Raw genomic sequence first — 19,835 nt, forward strand, 5'->3', positions numbered from 1 at the left:
TAAATATTAAAAATGTTTGTTAAAGTGTGTGTGATGTGTGATCTGGGCACTTCAGCTCAGTCATCTCCACCATGCTGTGCTATGTGGACTCTCGGCTTCCCTAGCCTGGCGAGACAGGAGCTCTACAGACAGGAGCGCAGCCTATCCTAACACCGGAAGGGATAATCATGAGCAGCACCTATAATTACAACAGCAGCGGCTTTACATGTATGGAAGCAAATTAAGCTTTGCAAAATACTTCCCTCAAAATGCTTCCTGTGGGGCGGATGGTACAAGCCTCCTTCTCATCCCTACTTACTAGAGTTCAGTGAGCCTCAGAGGGGTTACAGGCAGAGTGGTCTCAAATCTTCTAGGAGGGCTCAAAGCTGGGCTTCCTTAGTCTAAATCTCTGCTTCCCTCCAGTCCCCTTCACTCTCCGTACTACACTACCATGCTAGGTACAAAGGCCTAGGTTGTTCAGTTCTTCCTCTCCTTGAATGCTGTCAACCATTCAACTGCCCAGAGTATCTCCTCTTGCTCCTATCCCTTGGTTTCTGTGAGACTGCTCTCTCAGCATTCTCCTCTCACTTCTCTGACCATTTCCTTGCTGGGTCTTCATCTCCTCACATTCACTAGCAGCATATAAAGATACCTTGGTCATCCCCAAGAAGCCTTCTAGAACCTTTTCTGCTGTCTTTCCTTGGTGACTATCAACTTCAGTGAGTTCAACCCTAATCATTTTGCAGAGGACTCCCAAATCTATATATCTAGCCATAAAGTCTCTCCTAAGTGTCAGGACTCAGGTTATCAAGTACCTGCTGGCCATCTCCAGGTAGAAGGATCTCAGAGGCATCTCGAACAAGACATGTCCAAGAGAGAATTAATCCTTCCCTCCCCTCTTCTGAACTTTTCTATTGGCACTGAAGGCATAGTCTAAGGATGGATGCCAATCTATCTGACACCTACATACCTTTCCAGCCTCATCTCACACCATGCCTCCTATCAACAATCAGGCACAGGCACAGGCCATACAGAGAGAAAAATAAAACAGACCCAGGCTTCAAGGTGATGACATTCTATCAGAGGAAACAATAAATGAGGCCCAAAAGATATACAATCAATACTCTGATTTCATTTGCCCATGCCTTTGGTGAGGCTATTTCTCCTGGCTGAGATGAACTCATCACTTCTCATCTCTTTAAATCCTGCCACCCACCATTCCAAATGAGATTTAAAGAGTTTCCAAATCTGCAACAAAGCCTTCTGACTCCTCTCTCTTCACCCCCAGACCCACTCTGCTGCCCATTCTGCATTCTAGCTGGCTCCCCATGTTACTTTCTCTACAACCATAAGAGTAGTTTGTGAGGGTAGAAATTAAGATTTATTTCCCTTTATGTTTGCTAGCACAGAGCTTGGCAAAGAGAAGGGAAATACAAAATGATCATTGAGTGACTGAGCAGCACATTGCAGCACATTGCCTAAGACCAGGTCTAGTCTCCGTTCTCTTACTAGCTTTCTTCTTTTAGTATCTCAGCATTTTCCAAAAGCATCCTCAGAAGAGTACACCCACCACTGCTTCCCCCCTCCCACAGGCTACCTACTGGCTATCTACCAGGATTCTTCCTTCACTTTTAAAAAATAATTAGTATCTTCACTGAAAAGGCAAAGGGTCTTATGGATGTGGAATACTGCAAATGCTCTCTTAACCCAGGTGACCTTACTGTTTACTTTTGCTGAACTGCTTTTGTTTTATTTTTCACTTTTTTGTAATAAGAGATGGCTCCCTAGGTAAAGAAGAAATATATCTGGAAACAAAGATAATTACAAACAAAAGACAACAACAACCAAAAAAAATCACTTAAAATTCAACTGCTCCCAGAGCCTTGGCATGATTAATTCCCATCCTCCTAGGGCAGGATGCCTTCAGGGGAATGACAATCAGCAATCTGCTCTCTACCATTCAATCAAAACCACAGTATCCCCCATATTGTGAGCAAAGAGGACCTTAGAGTCAAAGTTTCATAGCTACTCGAGCAGCAAAGCACCCCAGGGGCTTATATGTGATTTTTAAATTCTTCATATCACTCCCATGCCAAGCTGTTAATTAGGGGTGTTCTAGGTCCAGGCTGTTAATTAGGGGTGTTCTAGGTCCAGGCTGTTAATTAGGGGTGTTCTAGGTCCAGGCTGTTAATTAGGGGTGTTCGAGGAGAATCACGTGGACACGTGGAAACAAACTAAGAGGTTTGGAATTAATTAACTGTTGACTTCTGCAGACTACCTCTCTATTTTTCATATTAAAAACTGAAAGCACATAAATCTCCCTAATGAAGTTATTTGGGTTTTTTTTAGGGGTTTTTTTTCCAAGGCAAATGGGGTTAAGTGGCTTGCCCAAGGCAATTATTAAGTGTCTGAGGCCGGATTTGAACTCAGGTACTCCTGACTCTAGGGCTGGTGCCCTATCCACTGTGCCACCTAGCTGCCCCTCCTAATAAAGTTAAAATTTCTAAAACAATAACCCAAGGACTGATTTCTGTTATGACCCATGCTCTGTTCTCAAAATAATTCTATTTTTAAAAGAGTTATTTAGTACCAACAATAATACTCAAGCCAATACCTCTGCTGATTTCCAATCTTGCATCTCCAACTGCCTTTTGGATATCTTAAACCGGATGTCCAGTAGACATCTTAAACTCAATATATCTAAAATCAAATCATTTATCTTTCCCCTAAACCCACATTTTCTATTAATGGATGGGCCAAAAAAAAATCTTCCCACTTCTCTAGGCTCATAACATAGGAGTCTTTCTGGACTGTCTCTCACACCCTCCCCCCATCCCACCCCCAAATACAAGCTATAGACAAGGTCTGACCATTCTACCTTTACAGTATCTCTGGAATACCCCCTTTTCTCCTCTAACTGCCACTCTTGTGTGGATCTGTATCACCTCAGGCCTTGATTACTGCAATAGTTGCTGATGTGTCTCCCTGCCTGGAGTCTCTCCCCGTTCCAAGTCACTAATGTGATTTTTGAAATACGGATCTGATCGTGTCACCTGGCACTCGATATGGCCTTGAGGAGTAAATACAAAATGCTCTTGTGGTATGGTATTCAAAGCCTTTCATAAACTAGTCCCCTTCCTTTTCCTGTCTTATACCTCACACTCAATCATGTCCTCTTTGATCCAGGGCCCCTGGCTGTACCACAAACAAGAGACTTTATCTCTCACCTCTGGTCATTCTCTCTGGCTATCTCCCATGCCTGGACTGCTCTCTCTCCTTTGCTTCACCTTTGGACCACCTAAAATCCAACCTTCAATAGAAAGTCTTCTCTCTGTTAATTAGTCTCTCTCCCATTGGGTTGTAAGTTCCTTGAATGCAGGGGCTTTCTCTTACCTTTTAGTATCAACAGCTCTTAGCACAGTTCCTAGTTCCTAGTAGATGCTTAATAACTTTATGAATGATTGATTGGTTTGGGATCTCAAAATGAAATAAACCATAGTTCCTGCCCTCCAGCAGCTTGCTTTGTAAACCTTAAAGGACTACATGAGTGCTGGCTGTTATCATAACAAATTAAACTATAGTAAGCACAAGGAGGCATGAAAGATTTCCATCTGAGGAGATAAAGTCATGGAGAAGCATGGCATAGTTGGAGCTTGGTGGAATAGAAGGATTTCTAGGTGGTGGTAGGAGGGGGGTCCATTCTAGAGAAAGGGACAGGATGGAGAGAGCACGAAGACAGAAAAGATCCTGTCAAGAAGCGACGACCAAGCCTTTGCCAGAGATGGACTAGGTGCTGAAGACACAAGAAAAGGATCAGAGGTTTTAGATCCAGCATGGATCCAATCACATCACTAAGCAAATGAAGGAGGCCTGAGAGTGAGCTTCGGAGACCACTTTGGCTAGATCCAGGTTTCCTTCATCCTGCCATTTCAAGTGAGTCCTACAAAGACGGGCAGTTGGCAAGTGCTCTTCTTCCTCGTGTCCTCTGGCTGAGCCCAGGCTCCTTGGAGTGGAGGGGACTCCTCTTTGTCTCTTTTCCCCTTCGCCTCACCCAAGGGCCAGAAAACAGATATATACAATAGTAACTTAGGCACTTCATAATTACTTGCTAAATTAAATGCCAGTTTGGACTTGATTTAGTAAGTGGTGCTGAGTCACAGGAAGGTCTGGGACAAGGGAAGGGAGTTTGGAGGATGAGGAAGCAGCTGCCAGGGTAAAGCCCCTCATCTGTGGGCAGACAAACCTGGGTTCAATTCCTCTTAGCTGCTTAGGCCCAGGGGCAAGCAGGCCATAGGGGGCTGGACATCAAGAATGTTTTCCTCATTTCCCTCATACCCTAGAATCTCATGAATGGGAAAAACCTCATTGTCCTGCAAGATCCCATCGGTCTTGAGACTTCACCCCATCCCCACTTCAGTTTGCCTCAGTTTCCTCATGTGTAAAATGAGGAGAATAATATAAGAAGAGGTCCCTCTCAGGGGTGCTGTGAAGATGAGAGGAGAGAATCATAAAGAGCATCAATGACAGCTATTATTACCGATTCCCCTCCTCCCGGGGCTTCCCACCTGGGGCGGGAGCCAGTCGGGCACCTGGCTTCCAGCTCCCCCTGAGCCACGCGCGGCCGTGGGCTCCGGAGCTCCTGGCCCCGCCTGGCCCCGGCGGTCACCAGGGCTCTGAGGAGGCCGGCCGGCCCGGCGCGGGGCGCAGGACCTGGGGGCCCGCCCCGGGGGCTCCAGGAGCGGGCGGGGGCAGGCACCCGGCTGGGGCTGGAAGTGGCCTCCCCGGGGCTTCTGGGTGGTCCCCCGGGGGCCGGCGGCACAAGGTGGGCGCGGGAGGCCAGGCCCTGCCTACGGTCTCAAGGCGTGAGAGAAGCGGCGGGGCGCGGCGGGGGCGCCCCGAGCCCGGGCCCCGGAGCCGCCGGGCCCCACCTCCCCCTCGGCGCGGGGTCCCGGCATAGCCCGGCCGTGAGTCACCGGCCCGGGGCGGGGCGGGGATGTCCGGGGGGCGGAGCCGCCGCAGCACCCCACGAGCCCCGCGGGGGCCGGGGGCCGGGGGCCGGGGGCCGGGGCGGGCCCGCGGGTGACAGCCGGCCCGACGCGCGCCTGCCCCGGCCAGCCCTTGCGGACCCCCGGCGGCGGCCCGGGGCGGCCCCGGCCTTCCTCCGCCTCCCGGGTCCGAGCCGCGCTGACAGACGGCCGGGCCGCGGCTCCCCTACTCACATTTGACTGACCAGCTTCTGGCGGAAGGAGGCGCTGCGCCAGTCGCTCTCCTGGCCCGAGACGTCCATGGTCCCCGGCCCGGCCTCGGCTCCGCTCCGCGCCCGCCTCTCGCCCCGGGCGCCGCCGCCGCCGCCGCCGCTGCCAGCAGCCCGACCCGGAAGCTGCCGGGCCGAGGAGCCCGACCCGGAAGGGAAGCCCGGGCGCTGAGGCCGGGGCTGGGAGTGCGCCTGCGCCGCCCCCGCGGCCTGCCGGGACCTGGAGTCCTGCCTGCGGCACGTGGGCGAGCCCAGGAGCCTGAGCCCGACCCGGCCCGGAGGGCGCGGCCTGACCCTGCGGGGTGCGGGGAGCCCCAGCCCCCTCCCCCAGGCTTGGCTTCTGGGGGGAGGGCAGTGCCCAGAGGCGAGGCAGCCGGGCTGGGCGGGGGCGCAGCAGGCACGCCTGCCAGGAGCCCGCTCCGCCTCACCCCCGGCTTCCCGCCCGCCCTTTCCCAAAGGCGCTCTCCGCAGAAACTGCTGCGGTGCAGTCGGGTCCCCAAGACGGGGTCTGCCAGCTCCCGGTGCCCCCTCCCAGCCACGGAGGTCCGGGCGGCTGCCGGCGAGGGCACCCCGGCTTCTCTGCCTTCCCAGCCTCCGCGACCGCGGAATGGAGACGCCCTGTCCGCTGCCCCCCGGGGCCGACACCGAGAATCGGCAGACCCCCGAGTCACCCCGGGCCTCCAAGCCCGGCGCCCCCAACGGCAGCCCACCAGACGCACAAGCCCGCTCTCCACGGAACAGTTCTGCCCTGCCATCCCTTCCTGGGCAAGAGAAAACCCAAGTACCCCCAGGCAACACCCTCTCCCCCAAGAGCCCAGGCAGAGAATTGAGAAAGGGAAGACACCTCTGTGTGACTGAAGGAAAGAGCCTGACATCCCCCTGCCCCCCCAAGTCACTGGGGTGATGATGATGTGTTCTTCTTCATCCTCATCGTGGCACAGTTAAGTGGGGGAGGGCTGTGCTAAGTCACCAGCCTCATTTTCTCCTCCAGAGCCATAAGAATCAGGAGGACTGGAGATGACCCTGGATGCTAGACCATCAGGGTTGAAGTGACTTGTCCAAGGTCACACAGAACTATAGTGTCCGAGGCTACATCCTGACTCCAAGGCCGGGGACCTGGTTACTTGAGTATAAAAATTGACACTTGATAAATTTGAATTGCCTGGCATGGCTGAGATGGCTTTGAAGTCCAGGGAAGCCACCCTCCATGTGTAGCATGGCACTTAAGTTACCAAAGACCTCAGGAAGAAAAAAAAAATCTCTCTGAGGAGGCATAATAGAATGTTTTCAAAAAAAGAAATAAGAATTTAAACCCTGCCCAATAGAAATAATTAGCACAATAAAAATGAAAAAAAAAACTTATTGAAATGTAAATATACATAAACAAAAGATAATCCGGAGAAAAGAGAAGCAAAAAAATGTTAAAACACAATCTCTTTAAAAGCAAAACATTGATCTTGAAGATAATGCACAAAGATAAAGGTCTCTCAGTCAAAAAACAACACCATAATGCAACAAATAAACAATAAAACTTCACAGAACTTCTGAACGTGGAAAACTAAAAACTACAAGATATGGTTAAATTTAACAATTATAGCAGTAAACAACCAACCCTTCAAGTAAGGGAGAAACACTTTCAAATACAAAGGAAATTCAAATAACATAAAACTATTCTGCACTCATTAGAAACTTTAGGAGACCATAGAATCTTGTGTTTTGAAGAAGAAAGGATATAAGCTAAAGTGACCTATTACCATATATATAAAAATAACAACAAAATGACAATAGGCCATTAGGAATTTTCTCTTTTAAAAGTGAAGGATACAAAGGTGAAAGCAAAAGGCAAATACAAGTGATGGTGGAGAAAGGAGTGGAAACATCAGGAACTAAAACCTCACAATGAATGCAAGGCCTATAGGTGAACCATTGGGTTTTTTGTGAAATTAAATTACAAGTAAGGGAGGACACAAAAAAAAAGGGGAGAGAAGAGGGAAAGAATAGACTGAAAAATGTGATGTTCAGGATTAAATTCAAAGGTTAGCAATAGAGAAAAATAACTCCTCTGATCTCTTAGGAAGAAGAGAGCCCATAGGAGTAGGAACTAGAAAGTGAAAGGAAGAATTGAAGCAAGGGGAGAAGTATTATGATAATCTCTCTGGGAAGAGAGATATTCTATAAAGAAAGATGAAGACCATATAGTCTAGGGATCTGGGGGTAGAGAAAGACTACTCATTCTACCCAGGAAAAGGTAAATGGCAACTGATACCCAGAAGAGTAGAAGAGTGTAGATTCAGGGAAGAAAGTGCATGACCAGTGAGGGGGAAATGATGCTGATAATAGCAAAAATTAATAATAAAGGGACAGGGGGGAATTTTAGATTGGGCCAATAATTTTATTGTACAGGAACTGTTAAGAGTGAGACACAAGGGGTAAAGGGGATTGGGGTAAGATCCACAACATAAAAAGGGCAGAGGAAAGGAATAAGCTTTTACATGATGTTTATTATATGCCATTATATTATATACGCTAGGCAGTTCACAAATACGATTTCAATGACATAGAGACTAGATAGAAAACCCCAAAGCTTTCATGCCAACAGCAATCCTAAAGAAGACCTAAGCAAGTGTAAAGGCCATAGATAAAATAAAATAAAATCCTAGTAGACAGAAGGGAAGATAAATTATGAAGAAAATAAAAGAAAAAAATCCTTTCTAGGAAGAGGCACAGAAAATGAAAAGAAATTTCAACTAATGAACAAAAATTAAAGAAGAGAAAGCAGATTTCACTTGAATACTTAAGAGAAAAACAGAAGGCAAGATTGAAGAAGATAATTGAAAGAAAAGGAACTAATTCCGTTAAGCAGAATCCAAACTAAAAAGAGCAGGGGTAGGGGCAGCTAGGTGACGCAATGGATAGAGCACTGGCCCTGGAGTCAGGAGGATCTGGGTTCAAATCCAGCCTCAGACACTTAGCAATTACCTAGCTGTGTGACCTTGGGCAAGTCACTTAACCCCATTGCCTTGCAAAAGAAACAAACAAAAAAAGAGCAGGCAAAGAAGAGATTACATGTGTCTGCACATAACACTGTCATGCTACATGGGAGAAGGGTGGGGGGAGCCTCACTATAACTAATGGAAGTAAATTCCCTTATCTGAGCAAAAAAAATCTGAGCAGTTCTATAGGTTAGACTATACCTGAAACACTGGAATTTAGAGAAGGTGAGGAAGGCTACCCGAAGGAGACATTTTTCATAATTTGCTGGTCAAGATTATAGAGTTCTAGGGGCGGCTAGGTGACGCAGTGGATAAAGCACCAGCTCTGGAGTCAGGAGTACCTGGGTTCAAATTGGGTCTCAGACACTTAATAATTGCCTAGCTGTGTGGTCTTGGGCAAGCCACTTAACCCCATTTGCCTTGCAAAAACCTAAAAACAAAACAAAACAACAACAAAAAAAAAGATTATAGAGTTCTAGATTCAGAGCTAGAAGAAACGAGCCTCCTTTTCCAGATTTGGAAACTGAGACCCAAAGAGATTAAATGATTTGTCAATATCAAGATTTGAACTTTTGTATTTTGACTCAAGAGGCAGGAATCCAGGATTCTTTCTAATTCTAAGAAGCGAGGAGCAAAGTCACTTGAGTTTGACTAGATGAATTTTTCCTCATTTTGCTCCTCAAGACTATAAGACACAGCAATGCTTCACAAGAGGTCCTTAGGACAATTGGTCTCTGTGATGATTAGTCAGAACATAGAAAGGAACAGTTAAGAGATCTGAGATGTTCAGGTCTCAGGGAGGGCTAGAGACAATTTGTCCTGAGAACTGGTTGTTCAATTTTCAACATGAGCATTTCTACCTCAGATTTGGGCAAATGTCACAAGTCAGAGTTGAATTTCTAGTTTTTATGAGTTGTGTAAACTTAAGAATGTGGTGGAGGAAATGTTAATAATGCTGATTAAACTTTAAAATGTGTTATATAGACTTGGGGGGGAGGCAGAAAGCCGATCGTTAAATGTTTACCGGGATACCACTGGACCTTATTTAGGATTGATTCTGCCACTTTACAATTCCACTCACACACACAGAGACCATATTGTGTAGGAGATAAACTGCTGGATTTAAGAGGGAGGCTAACAAACACATTGATTTAAATTGACCAAACCACAAATGTGCCAACCATTGTGCTAAGCCCTCAGGATACAGAGAAAGGTAAAAATCCCGCAGTCCCTCCCTCAAGGAGCTCACACTATAACAGGAAAGATAGTGTGTACCAAACTGTACCAACAAGACACATATAGACTAAATGGGAGATGATCTCAGAGGAAGTGACTAAGATGAGGGGGAACTGGACAAGGCTTTTTGCAGAAAGTGAACTTTTAACTAGAACTTGAAATAAGAAAGTGGGGGTAAGAAGGGGGGAGTCCCCAGACTCGGTGAGCAGCCAGGGAGACTGGATAAAGGGAGGAACTTGGAGCTAAGCATGTCTGCCAAGACCAGCGAGGGCCCTGAGGGAACTAGACTAGGGACACCAAAGAAGGAGGGACTTGTGCTCAGTCTAGGATACATAACCCAATGTCACTGAAATTCAGAACTCTGGGAGACAAGAAAAGTTTCAGAAGGCTGGAAAGGGCAGCTAGATGCCACAGTGGATATAACACTGGCCTTGGAGTCAGAAGGACAGGACTTCGAATCCAACCTCAGACAATTACTAGCTGTGTGACCTTGGGCAAGTCAGTTAACCCTAATTGCCTCTCATCCAGGGCCATGTCCAGTCAACCTGATTCCTATCCAGGCACTGGACCTAGGTGGTTCTGGAGGAGAAAGTGAGACTGGTGACTTACTACAGCCCCCTCTTATTCAAATCCAATTCATGTGCATGTCATGGAATCCCCTCCCTGATGTCATGGTCTTCTTTGAGAATGAAGGACAAACAACCAAGAAGGCTGGAAAGATATGGGTAGCTAGGTGGTATAGCAAATAAAATACCAGTCCTGGAGTTGCAAGGACCTAAGCTCAAATCTGGTCTCAGACACTTACCAACTATGTGGATCCTGGACAAGTCATGTAACCCTAATTCCTTTTTCACAACATGATCAATAGAAATAGGTTAAACAGTACTGTATATAGACAACCTATAAAGGTTGTTCACTGCCAAGAAGTGGGGGAGGGAAGGGAGAGTGGTAGAAAAATATGAAATGCAAAAAAGAGTAGAAAGGGAGCAGACAATATTTGGTTATGAGAGCTTTAATAGTCACAGAGAATTTTACTTTTGATTTGGAGGTGATGGGGATCCATTGAGGTTTATTAAATTAGGCAGAGGCTGGGGAGGTCTATAGTTTAAGACAGAGCTGTCCAACCTTACTTTGAAAAATTTTTATTGAAACAGACAATATATTTTGATTTGCCATTTTAGCGGGAGCTCTGTGATAACTCAGCTTCATTCACTGAAGCATTTAGTAAACCCACAGATGAGCCACATAAAATCATCCTGTGGCCAACTTGTGGCCTGAAGGCTGCATTTTGAACAGCCCTGGTTTAGGAAAATCATTGTAATGATTGAGTATTAATTCCCAGTGGGGAAGAGATTGGGATACCAACCAGAAGAGTCTAGACAAAGGTGGTAAGGGTTACATCAGAGGAAAGATTGGGGCATCTATTCCAGATGTTACTTAGGGAAAAATCAACAGAATGGGAAAGCAGATTAGATGGATAAGAGAATTAGAACCTGAGAATAACACCAAGGTTTTGAACCAAGGGGACTTGGAAGTTGGTAGTACCCTCCACAGTATTAGGGAAGTTAGGAAGAGGGGAATTTTTTTTTGGGGGGGGGGAGATAATGAGTTTTATTTTGGACATTTTGAGTTTAAGATGTTTAGTCCAGGGGCCATTCAATTTAGAAAGATGAAAAGGCAGTTGGTAACATAGGACTGGAGGCCAGGAGAGATGTAAAGGCTAGATAGTTAGATATGAGAACAATTAGCATAGAGAAGATAATTCAATCTCATGGGATGAGGTCACCAAGTGAAATAGTATAGAGGAAGAAGGGAAGTCCAAAATAGAACACATGGGAAACCTTCACCATTAGTAGGCATGTCTTGAATGTAGAGCCAACAAAGGAGACTCAAAAAGAGCAATCAAGAGAAAAGTTATGTGAGAGTTGAGCCACAGAAGCCTAGCTCATCAAGGATAAGAGTGTGATCTCCAGGGTCAAAGGCTAGAGAAAGGTAGAAAAGATGAGCCCATCAGATTTGTCCATTGAAAAAGGATTGGACGGGGTGGCTAGGTGGCATAGTGGATAAAGCACCAGCCTTGGAGTCAGGACTACCTGGGTTCAAATCCAGTCTCAGACCCTTAATAATTACCTAGCTGTGTGGCCTTGGGCAAGCCACTTAACCCCATTTGCCTTGCAAAAACCTTTAAAAAAAAAAAAAGAAAAAGCAACTAGTGGCACAGTGGATGGAACTCCAGCCCTGGAGTCAGGAGGACCTAATTCAAATCTGTCTTCAGACACAGTAATACTTAGCTTAGCTGTGTGACCTTGAGCAAGTCACTTAACTCCCATTGCCTTATAAAAATATAAAAAAAAATAGCATTGGCAACTTTTGAACAACTTCAGTCTAGTGCCAGACTGTAGAGTCAAGGAGTGGAAGCACAAGATGTATTGACTACCTCCTCGAGAAATTTAGTCACAGTCATCAAAATTGTCTGGTATTGGCAAAGAAGCAGAGAAATGGATCAGTGGGAGAAACAGTCTAGTAATTTACTTTTTCATAAAAGATTCCAGCTGGGATAAGAACTCGCTATTTGACAAAACCTGCTGGGGAAACTGAAAAATAGTATGGCAGAAACTAAACTAACTTCTCATACCCTATATCAATATAAGGTTGAAATGGGTCCAGGATTTAGACACAAAGCCAATTAAGAGAACAAAGAATAGTCTATTTGTCAGATCTATGGAAAGAGGAGAAATTTATGACCAAATGAGATAGAGAACATTATAAATTGCAAAATGGATAATTTTGACTACATTAAATAAAAAAATTGCACAAATAAAACCAATGCAACTAAATTAGAAGGAATGCAGAAAGCTGGGAAATAATTTTTACAATGTTTGTGATTAAAGGACTCATTTCTAAAATATATAGAGAACTGAGATGAATTTAAAAATACAAATCATTCCCCAACTGATAAATGGTCAAAGGCTATGAATAGTAAGTTTTCAGATGAAGAAATTAAAATTTTCTATAGTCATATGAAAATGTTCCAAATCATTATTGATTAGAGATTAGAAAAATGCCAGTGAAGATAACTGAGTTAACACCTATCATATTGGCTAAAATGTTATAAAAGGAAAATGATCAATGTTAGGATGTGGAAATACTGGGACAACTAATGCACTTTTGATGGAATTGTGAACTAATCCAACTTTTCTGTAGAACAATTTAGAACTATGCCCAAAGGGCAAACAATTTGTGCATACCCATTACTAGGTCTATATCCCAAAGAGATCATTAAAAAAAGGGGAAAAGATTCACTTATACAAACATTTATAGCATCTCTTTTCATAGTGGCATAGAATTGGTAATTGAGGGAATGCTCCTCATTTGGGGAATGACCAAAAAAGTTATGGTATGTGAATGTTAAGGAGTACTATTCTGTAAGAAATCATGAGCAGCTAATTCCTTTTTCACAACATGATTAATAGAAATAGGTTATGCAGTTTTGTATATAGACAACCTATAAAGATTGTTCACTGCCAAGAAGAGGGGGGAGGGAAGGGAGAATGGTAGAAAAATGTGAAACTCAAACTCTTGCAAAAGGATGGATGTAGAAAACTACCTTTGCATGTAATTGGAAAAAATAAATTACAAAGAAACACAGTTGGGGGGGGGGAGAAATCATAAGTGGGTGGACTTTTGGAATTCTTGGAAAGACTTTCATGAACTGATGCTGAGGGAATTGAGCTGAAGGAAGAAAACGCCATAAACATTAACTGCAACATTGTGAGATGATCATCTATGATGGTTTTAGTTTCTCTCCTCAGTTCAGTAATCAAAGGCAGTCCTAAGAGACCTGTTATGGAAAATGTCATCTATATCGGGGTGGGGGGGGAACCAAAAAATCTCTGGAGTCTGAGTCTAGAGCAAAGCACACTATGTTCATTTTTTAAAACTTCTTTTATATTGTTTCTTTCTCGTAGTTTTCCCCTTAGTTCTAAATCTTCTTTCACAACGTGGCTAATATGAAAATATATTAAACTTGATTGTATAATATACAACTTAGATCAGATTGTTCACTACCAGGGGAGGAGGGGATGGGAAGGGAGGGAGGTAGAAAAATGTGGATCTCAAAAGCTTGCAAAAGGATGATGTTGAGAACTACCTTTGCATATAATTAGAAAAAGTAAAAAACTTAGTTGAACTGCCAAAAAAAATGGAGTTTAGTCACAAAAGAGTGGAGAGATAATAAAGGAAGATAGCTGATCAGTGTGAAATGGATGAAGTTTTCTGAGGTCCAAGTATGCTTGGAGACAGGATTAACAAGAGTCAGTAGGTAAGAAAAGACTGAAAATAAGAGAATTCAGATGACTGTGGGAGCCCTCTGCTGGAAAAGACACAAAGGGAGATGTAGAGGGGTGCGGAGTGAAGAGATGGTTGAATTCTGTAAGATGGGAGATGAAGAGAGGTAAGGGGAGCTCTTAGCAAACAGCCTTCATTTTTTTGGTGAAGTATGAGCCAAAGTCCTCAGGATGGAGGGAGACAATGGAGGAGACAAGGAGGTTCGGTAAAGCCTCTGGAGAGGGGGAGAATCAGGAAGGAGGAAAATGATTACCTGAGCAGATTGAAGCACCTGGTGAGATTATTAGATGACAACATGTAGTTGCAACCAGTCAACCTGGTTCCCTGATTTTCATCAGCTCTGTTAAGTCATATTTGACTACTAGTGAAGGAAGGAAGTGGAGTTTATTCAGATGACTCAAAGGTAGAGGGTAATGTAGAGTCAACAGATTACCTACCCCTCTCTGTGGCATCACCGCTCTGTCCCTGACCTTCGATCTCTCTCGCTCTACTGGCTCATTTCCTATTGGCTGCAAAGACGCCCATATGGCTTCATCCGGAAAAGTTCTCACTTGATCCTTCCATCCTTGCAGATTATCATCCTTTCTTTCTTTTGTGCTTTGTAGCTAAACTTCTGGAAAAGGCAACCTCCAACAGGGAACTCCATTTACTCTTCTCTCTTCTTAACTTCTGGTCTTATGCCACCAAAACTACTCTCTCCAAAGATCTTTTAGTTCCAAATCCAATGGCCTTTTCTCAGTCCTCATTCTCCTTGGCCTCTCTTGTAGCCTCTGACACCATCCATCACTCTCCCCTCTTTGATCCTCATTTCTCTCAGGTGTTCCAGCCACCCTCTGAAGGCTTCTTCTTTGTTTCCTTTACTGAATCCTGCTCCAGATCTTTCTGAGGGCTTTTGTCCTGGACCCTTTTCTCTTCTGTTTTACTGGGTGATCTCATCTGCTCCCATGGTTTTGATGACCCTCTCTAGGCTGACAATTCCCACCTATTTTACCCCAATCTCTCTGCTGACCTCCAATCTTGCATTTCCAACTGGATGTTCAGTAAACATCTTAAATTTAATAAGCTCCAAACAGAACTCCTTATCCCCCCCCCCAAAAAAAAAACTCCCTTTCTGGTATCTCCCCTGTTACTGTAGAAGCTACCACCTTTCTCCCAGATTTCCAGGTTTCCATCTTGGATTCTTTATCATCTCTCACTCCCCATATCCAATCTGTGACCAAGGTCTATTGGTCCAGCTAGGGATGCAAAGAACAACCTTTATCAGCTGAGGTAGGGAAGCTTTGTTTGTGACATATTCAGGACCTCCTATATACTCTGGGTCTAGTATTTCTGGAAAATATGGCAACTGAAGAAGGCAAATAATGTTGGTTTCAGGACAATAGGCCTAACAATGGATATCACCTCTGCAACATCTCTTGAATATGTCCCTTTCTCTTAACTGATACTGCCACTAGTCCATTACAAGTTTTGATTATTAGAATAGTCTGCTGAGAGGAGGATCACCTCAGTCTACCTATTTCAGTTTATTCTCCAGTCAGCCACTAAGGTAATTTTCCTAAATACAAGTCCAACTATGTCATTCCCCAACTTAATAAACCCATTTATTGACTCCCTATGGTCTCCAGCATCATTACAAAATGCTCATTCAGCATTCCAAGTCCTTAAACTCTGCCCCTCCTTTCCAGTCTTCTTACTCCTTACTCCTTAAATCTGACCTTACTCTCTATCCTACCTCAATCAATGTGCTCACTCCTTGCATAATTTCTACATAACCCTATTCCTACCAAGCTCACTTCCAGATGGCAGCATATATCTTTCCGAGGAATCTTAGTTTTCGTAGGGCTGCATCCTGAAGGCCACTTCTTGCTCCTCAGGGCATTGGTGCTTACAGTAGAACCTGACTTCTGAGATGCTGAGGCTCCCAGAGGAGAACTTTCCCCATCCATTTGAAATCCACAAAATAAAAGTCTCCAATCCCTTCAGCTAAATAGAAAAGGTAGGGCAAAGGACAGAGGCAATTTCATAGGGTCACCCACTGACCCATGGGATGCCATCAGTAGGGTCAAGTCAAGAGACAACAGCTAAAGAGAATAAATGAAGTTCTAATCACTAATTCCTTTGGAAGGAAGCCTTCATCCTGGCTATTCAGTCAATTGCGAAGGCTTCTCCCAAGCATTTAGTTAACAGATTAGAACCAGTTACAGAATGTCTACATATGTCCAGGTGTCTCAGGACAATTCTATCACACATACATTATCACATCCTTCCCAGAGGCCAACTCCCTAGTCCTCCTGTTTGTGTGTGTGTGTGTGTGTGTGTGGGAATGCTGGTAGAAGGGCTCCTCATTTTAACCGTATTGTGAGAAAAAAAAAAACCTGTGTGTCATTGAGGACCAAAGGATTGGAGGAATAAAAAAGGAAGAAAGAGGTTTAAGTTGAAAGTAATATTACTAAATATGGACCAGACATTTCAGGGGGCACATATGCCACAATTATTAACAAACTGTCTATACCAGGCAGATGGATTCAAGAGCTCCACCTGAAGACCTCTAAACTTATTTCCAGGTCTGCCCCTGCAAGTCATCATTGAAAAGAAAGATCAATGTGGAAAGAGGACCCTTTCCTTGATACCACAAACAGCAAGCAGCTGTTGATCTGATACTCACAGTCCTGGGACTCACGGTATCCGCAGATTTTACATCGTGCTTCTAGTCTCAATCCCTTTATTATCATCCTAGGAAGCAATGTCTGCAGAGAAGAGGCCAGGCATTCCCATGTATTCAAGATGAGCAATGGAACACCCTGAGAGATTAATAGGGAAGGTGAGTCGGACCATCAGTATCACCCTGACCACTATCTCCCACTGTGGAGGGTTGACCCCAGTATGGCTCAAACAGAGGCAGAATACACCTCACTAGCCTCTTCTTCCCTCACCCTTCTTTTATTTCTTCCAGGAGGGCAATCAGGAAGTTAGATCTAGAGGTGGCTGTCATTTTGCTCTCCTCAGAGAAAGGAGGTACTGGGCAAGAATTGTGACTATCAACACATTTAAATATTGGTAGTTTAAGGAATGTGATTTTCAGGGTCGGCTAGGTAGTGAAGTGGATAGAGCACTGGCCCTGGAGTCAGGAGTACCTGGGTTCAAATCTGGTCTCAGACACCTAATAATTACCTAGCTGTGTGGTCTTGGGCAAGCCACTTAATCCCATTTGCCTTGCAAAAAAAAAAGGAATTTGATTTTCAGGTTTAATCTAACTTCTGATCACTGTTCATTATAGGGGGAAAGCCAGAGGCCAAACTTTATATCCAAGGGTTGCTCTTTTTGCCACCAAATTCCAATTCCACATTGAAAAACATAGTGCTTGGGAAATACAGTCCCTGCTCTCAAGGAGCTCACTGCCTATTGTTGATTTTGGTGGGAGGAGGCTGCGCTGGGCTGCCGGCCTCACTTCTCCTCTGGAGCCATCTGGTCCAGTGGCCGGATGTGGATCCGGATGACTGGAGATGGTCCTGGATGTGAAGCAGTAGGGTTGGGTGGCTTAGCCAAGGCCACATAGCTTGGATTCCCTTCCTGGGGGCTCCAAGACCAGTGCTCCATCCACTGCTCCACCTAGTAATTGACTTAGCAATTCAAATGATGGACTTTTGTTAAGCACTTACTATGTTCCAGGGCTGGGCCTATAAAAACAGAAGTGAAATAATCCTTGTCACTGAACTTTAAAAAAAAAAACCCAAAAAAACATAGTGCTTAACCAAAACATCCATTTATCCAAATCAGAAGCAAAAGACAAGTCAGAAGTACACAGAGGAGACGATATACCAGACCTGCCAGAGGAGGGAGCTCTCCCATTAGGAGGGAGGTAGCCCAGATCTATCAAGAGTCAAACCCAAAAGCTCACCCAACAGGAGCTTTCCCAAAATCTGTAGTATAGCAAACTGAAGAGGGGACCCTGCTGGATCCTGCTAGCTCCTCTCATATTGGTTTCTTCTTCATCTTTCCCTTCAGGAACCTGAAGTGGGGTTGGCATCTACCATTTTCTTCCTCAAAACTGGAAGCCAAGGGGTGGCTAGGTGGTGCAGTGGATAAACCATGGACCCTGGAGTCAGGAGTACCTGGGTTCAAATCCAGTCTCAGACACTTAATAATTACCTAGCTGTGTGGCCTTGGGCAAGCCACTCGACCCCATTTGCCTTACAAAAAAACAAAAACAAAAAAACAAAAAACAAAAACTGGAAGCCAGAAGCACCTGAAGCAACTTGAAGCAAATTTACAAAAAAGGGGAGCTGCCTTATTCTCACCCATTCTACCTGGCCAATCATATAAGGCAGTATATTCATCCACCAAATGAGGAGAGAATTGCACACCACTGGACTTTGGACTTTGGGACTGGCCTTACACCATTGCATCACTATGAAGATGGTCCAACACCATTGATTCCAGCTCAGGGCTCACAACAGCCTTCCTCCTGGTGTTGCTAGAAAAATGTGTCCACCTAAAATTTTAGGAGTTGGAGTAAATGTGAAAATATTCACTTAAAAGATTGACTCTTCCCCGGAAGGATTTAGGTATAAAAAAAGTTTATTTAGATATTGCTGTGGTTAGCAGAAGCTGAGGGAAAGATTAGCAGCAGCAGCAACAACTACAGATGCTGTGGTGAGAAGATAAGCTGTAAGGAAAGATAAAGAGGCAGAAGAGTTTCTTTTTATGTTTGTTAATTATTTAGGATTTTGCAAGGCAATGGGGTCAAGTGGCTTGCCCAAGGCCACACAGCTAGGTAACATTAAGTGTCTAAGGTTGGATTTGAACCCAGGTACTCTTGACTCCAGTGCTGATGCTCTATCCACTGTGCCACCTAGCTGCTGTATTTTTTTTATTAATTGAAATTTTATTTTCAATTTTGCAATTACATGCAATGGTAGTTTTTCAACATTCATCCACTTGCAAATTTATGAGTTCCACATTTTTCTATTACCTTCCCACCCTCCCATGGTGGTAAACAGTCTTTACCATATGTTTTACTTGATTATTATCCTAAGTCAAATTTGCTATTCACTTTTGACAGTTTGGAAGAGTTTATTTGGGGGGGTGACCCTACCCAAGAGAGGGCTAGCTTCCCAAAGGGAGACAAGCAGTTCAACTGAGGAATGTGAGCTTTTAAAGGGGCAGGAAGATGAAGTAATTAGTTATATGTTTTTTTAGGGTTTTTTTTTTTTTTTTGCAAGGCAAATGGAGTTTGAGTGGCTTGCCCAAGACCACACAGCTAGGTAATTATTAAGTGTCTGAGAATGGATTTGAACCCAGGTTCTCCTAACTCCAAGGCCGGTGCTTTATCCACTACGCCACCTAGCTGTCCCTAATTAGTTATAAGTTGATGGGCACAGTAGAGATGAGGTAATTAAGGACCAGTAGATGAGAAGCATCAAAGACAATCCTTTCAGACTTAGGCAGGAATATTTTGCTTTATAGATAGGAGCTTTTGTGCCTGGTGGCAGGGCTTTACTGGGATTCTTTCCTGGGAGGGATGAGGTAGTTTACTAAAGTTCATTGACCTCATCTCCATGAGGGGTAGAGGGGGTCAATGTCAATGTAATGTAAGAGAATAGATTAATTTATAAAACATATTTCCTGTCCAATATTTCCCTTATTTCAGAAGGAGATGGTCTCTTGCCAATTCTGGTCAAGAGGAGGTCCAGGGCAGAATCTATGCAGATCCTCCACATGTTCCATATTTTGGTGACATTATTCTGATTGAATCAAGTCCCACAATGGAGGCTTTAGAGTTCATGGTGCCAATATTTAATCAATCAATATTTATTCAGGGCCTACTTGGCATCAGATACTTTAGTAAATGCCAGGCTCCACCCTTTCATCAGAGGGATTGATGCTGAGGATGAGGAAGAATCCCAAGTTGGCAAAAGAATGGTTTCTCTAATGATGAACTTCCTGGGGCATGGGGAGAAATGAGAAATCATCTAATCATCTAATCATCATCTAAAGGTCTCAATGGTACAAGGAGGCAATGAGCT

The 19,835-nt window shown here is 44.4% G+C and overlaps 1 protein-coding gene across 6 annotated transcripts in view; it reads right to left on the bottom strand.

Annotated features, from left to right (window-relative positions):
• MED15 (mediator complex subunit 15) overlaps positions 1 to 19,835 on the bottom strand; it is a 107,909-nt gene that overhangs the window by 85,570 nt on the left and 2,504 nt on the right. For 3 of the 6 annotated variants that reach the window (XM_074206626.1, XM_074206621.1, XM_074206620.1), the window contains exon 1: positions 5,199 to 5,356. The exons of 1 other annotated variant lie outside the window; for it this stretch is intronic. In XM_074206626.1, the coding sequence (XP_074062727.1) occupies positions 5,199 to 5,266 (68 nt within the window). In that variant the 5' untranslated portion in view covers positions 5,267 to 5,356. Of the gene's footprint in view, positions 1 to 5,198; positions 5,360 to 16,474; positions 16,611 to 19,835 lie in introns of those variants that run through there. 2 more of the 6 variants (XM_074206623.1, XM_074206625.1) reach the window with 2 other exon arrangements.

Source organism: Macrotis lagotis, chromosome X (assembly GCF_037893015.1).
Source record: "Macrotis lagotis isolate mMagLag1 chromosome X, bilby.v1.9.chrom.fasta, whole genome shotgun sequence".
Lineage (NCBI taxonomy): Eukaryota > Metazoa > Chordata > Mammalia > Peramelemorphia > Peramelidae > Macrotis > Macrotis lagotis.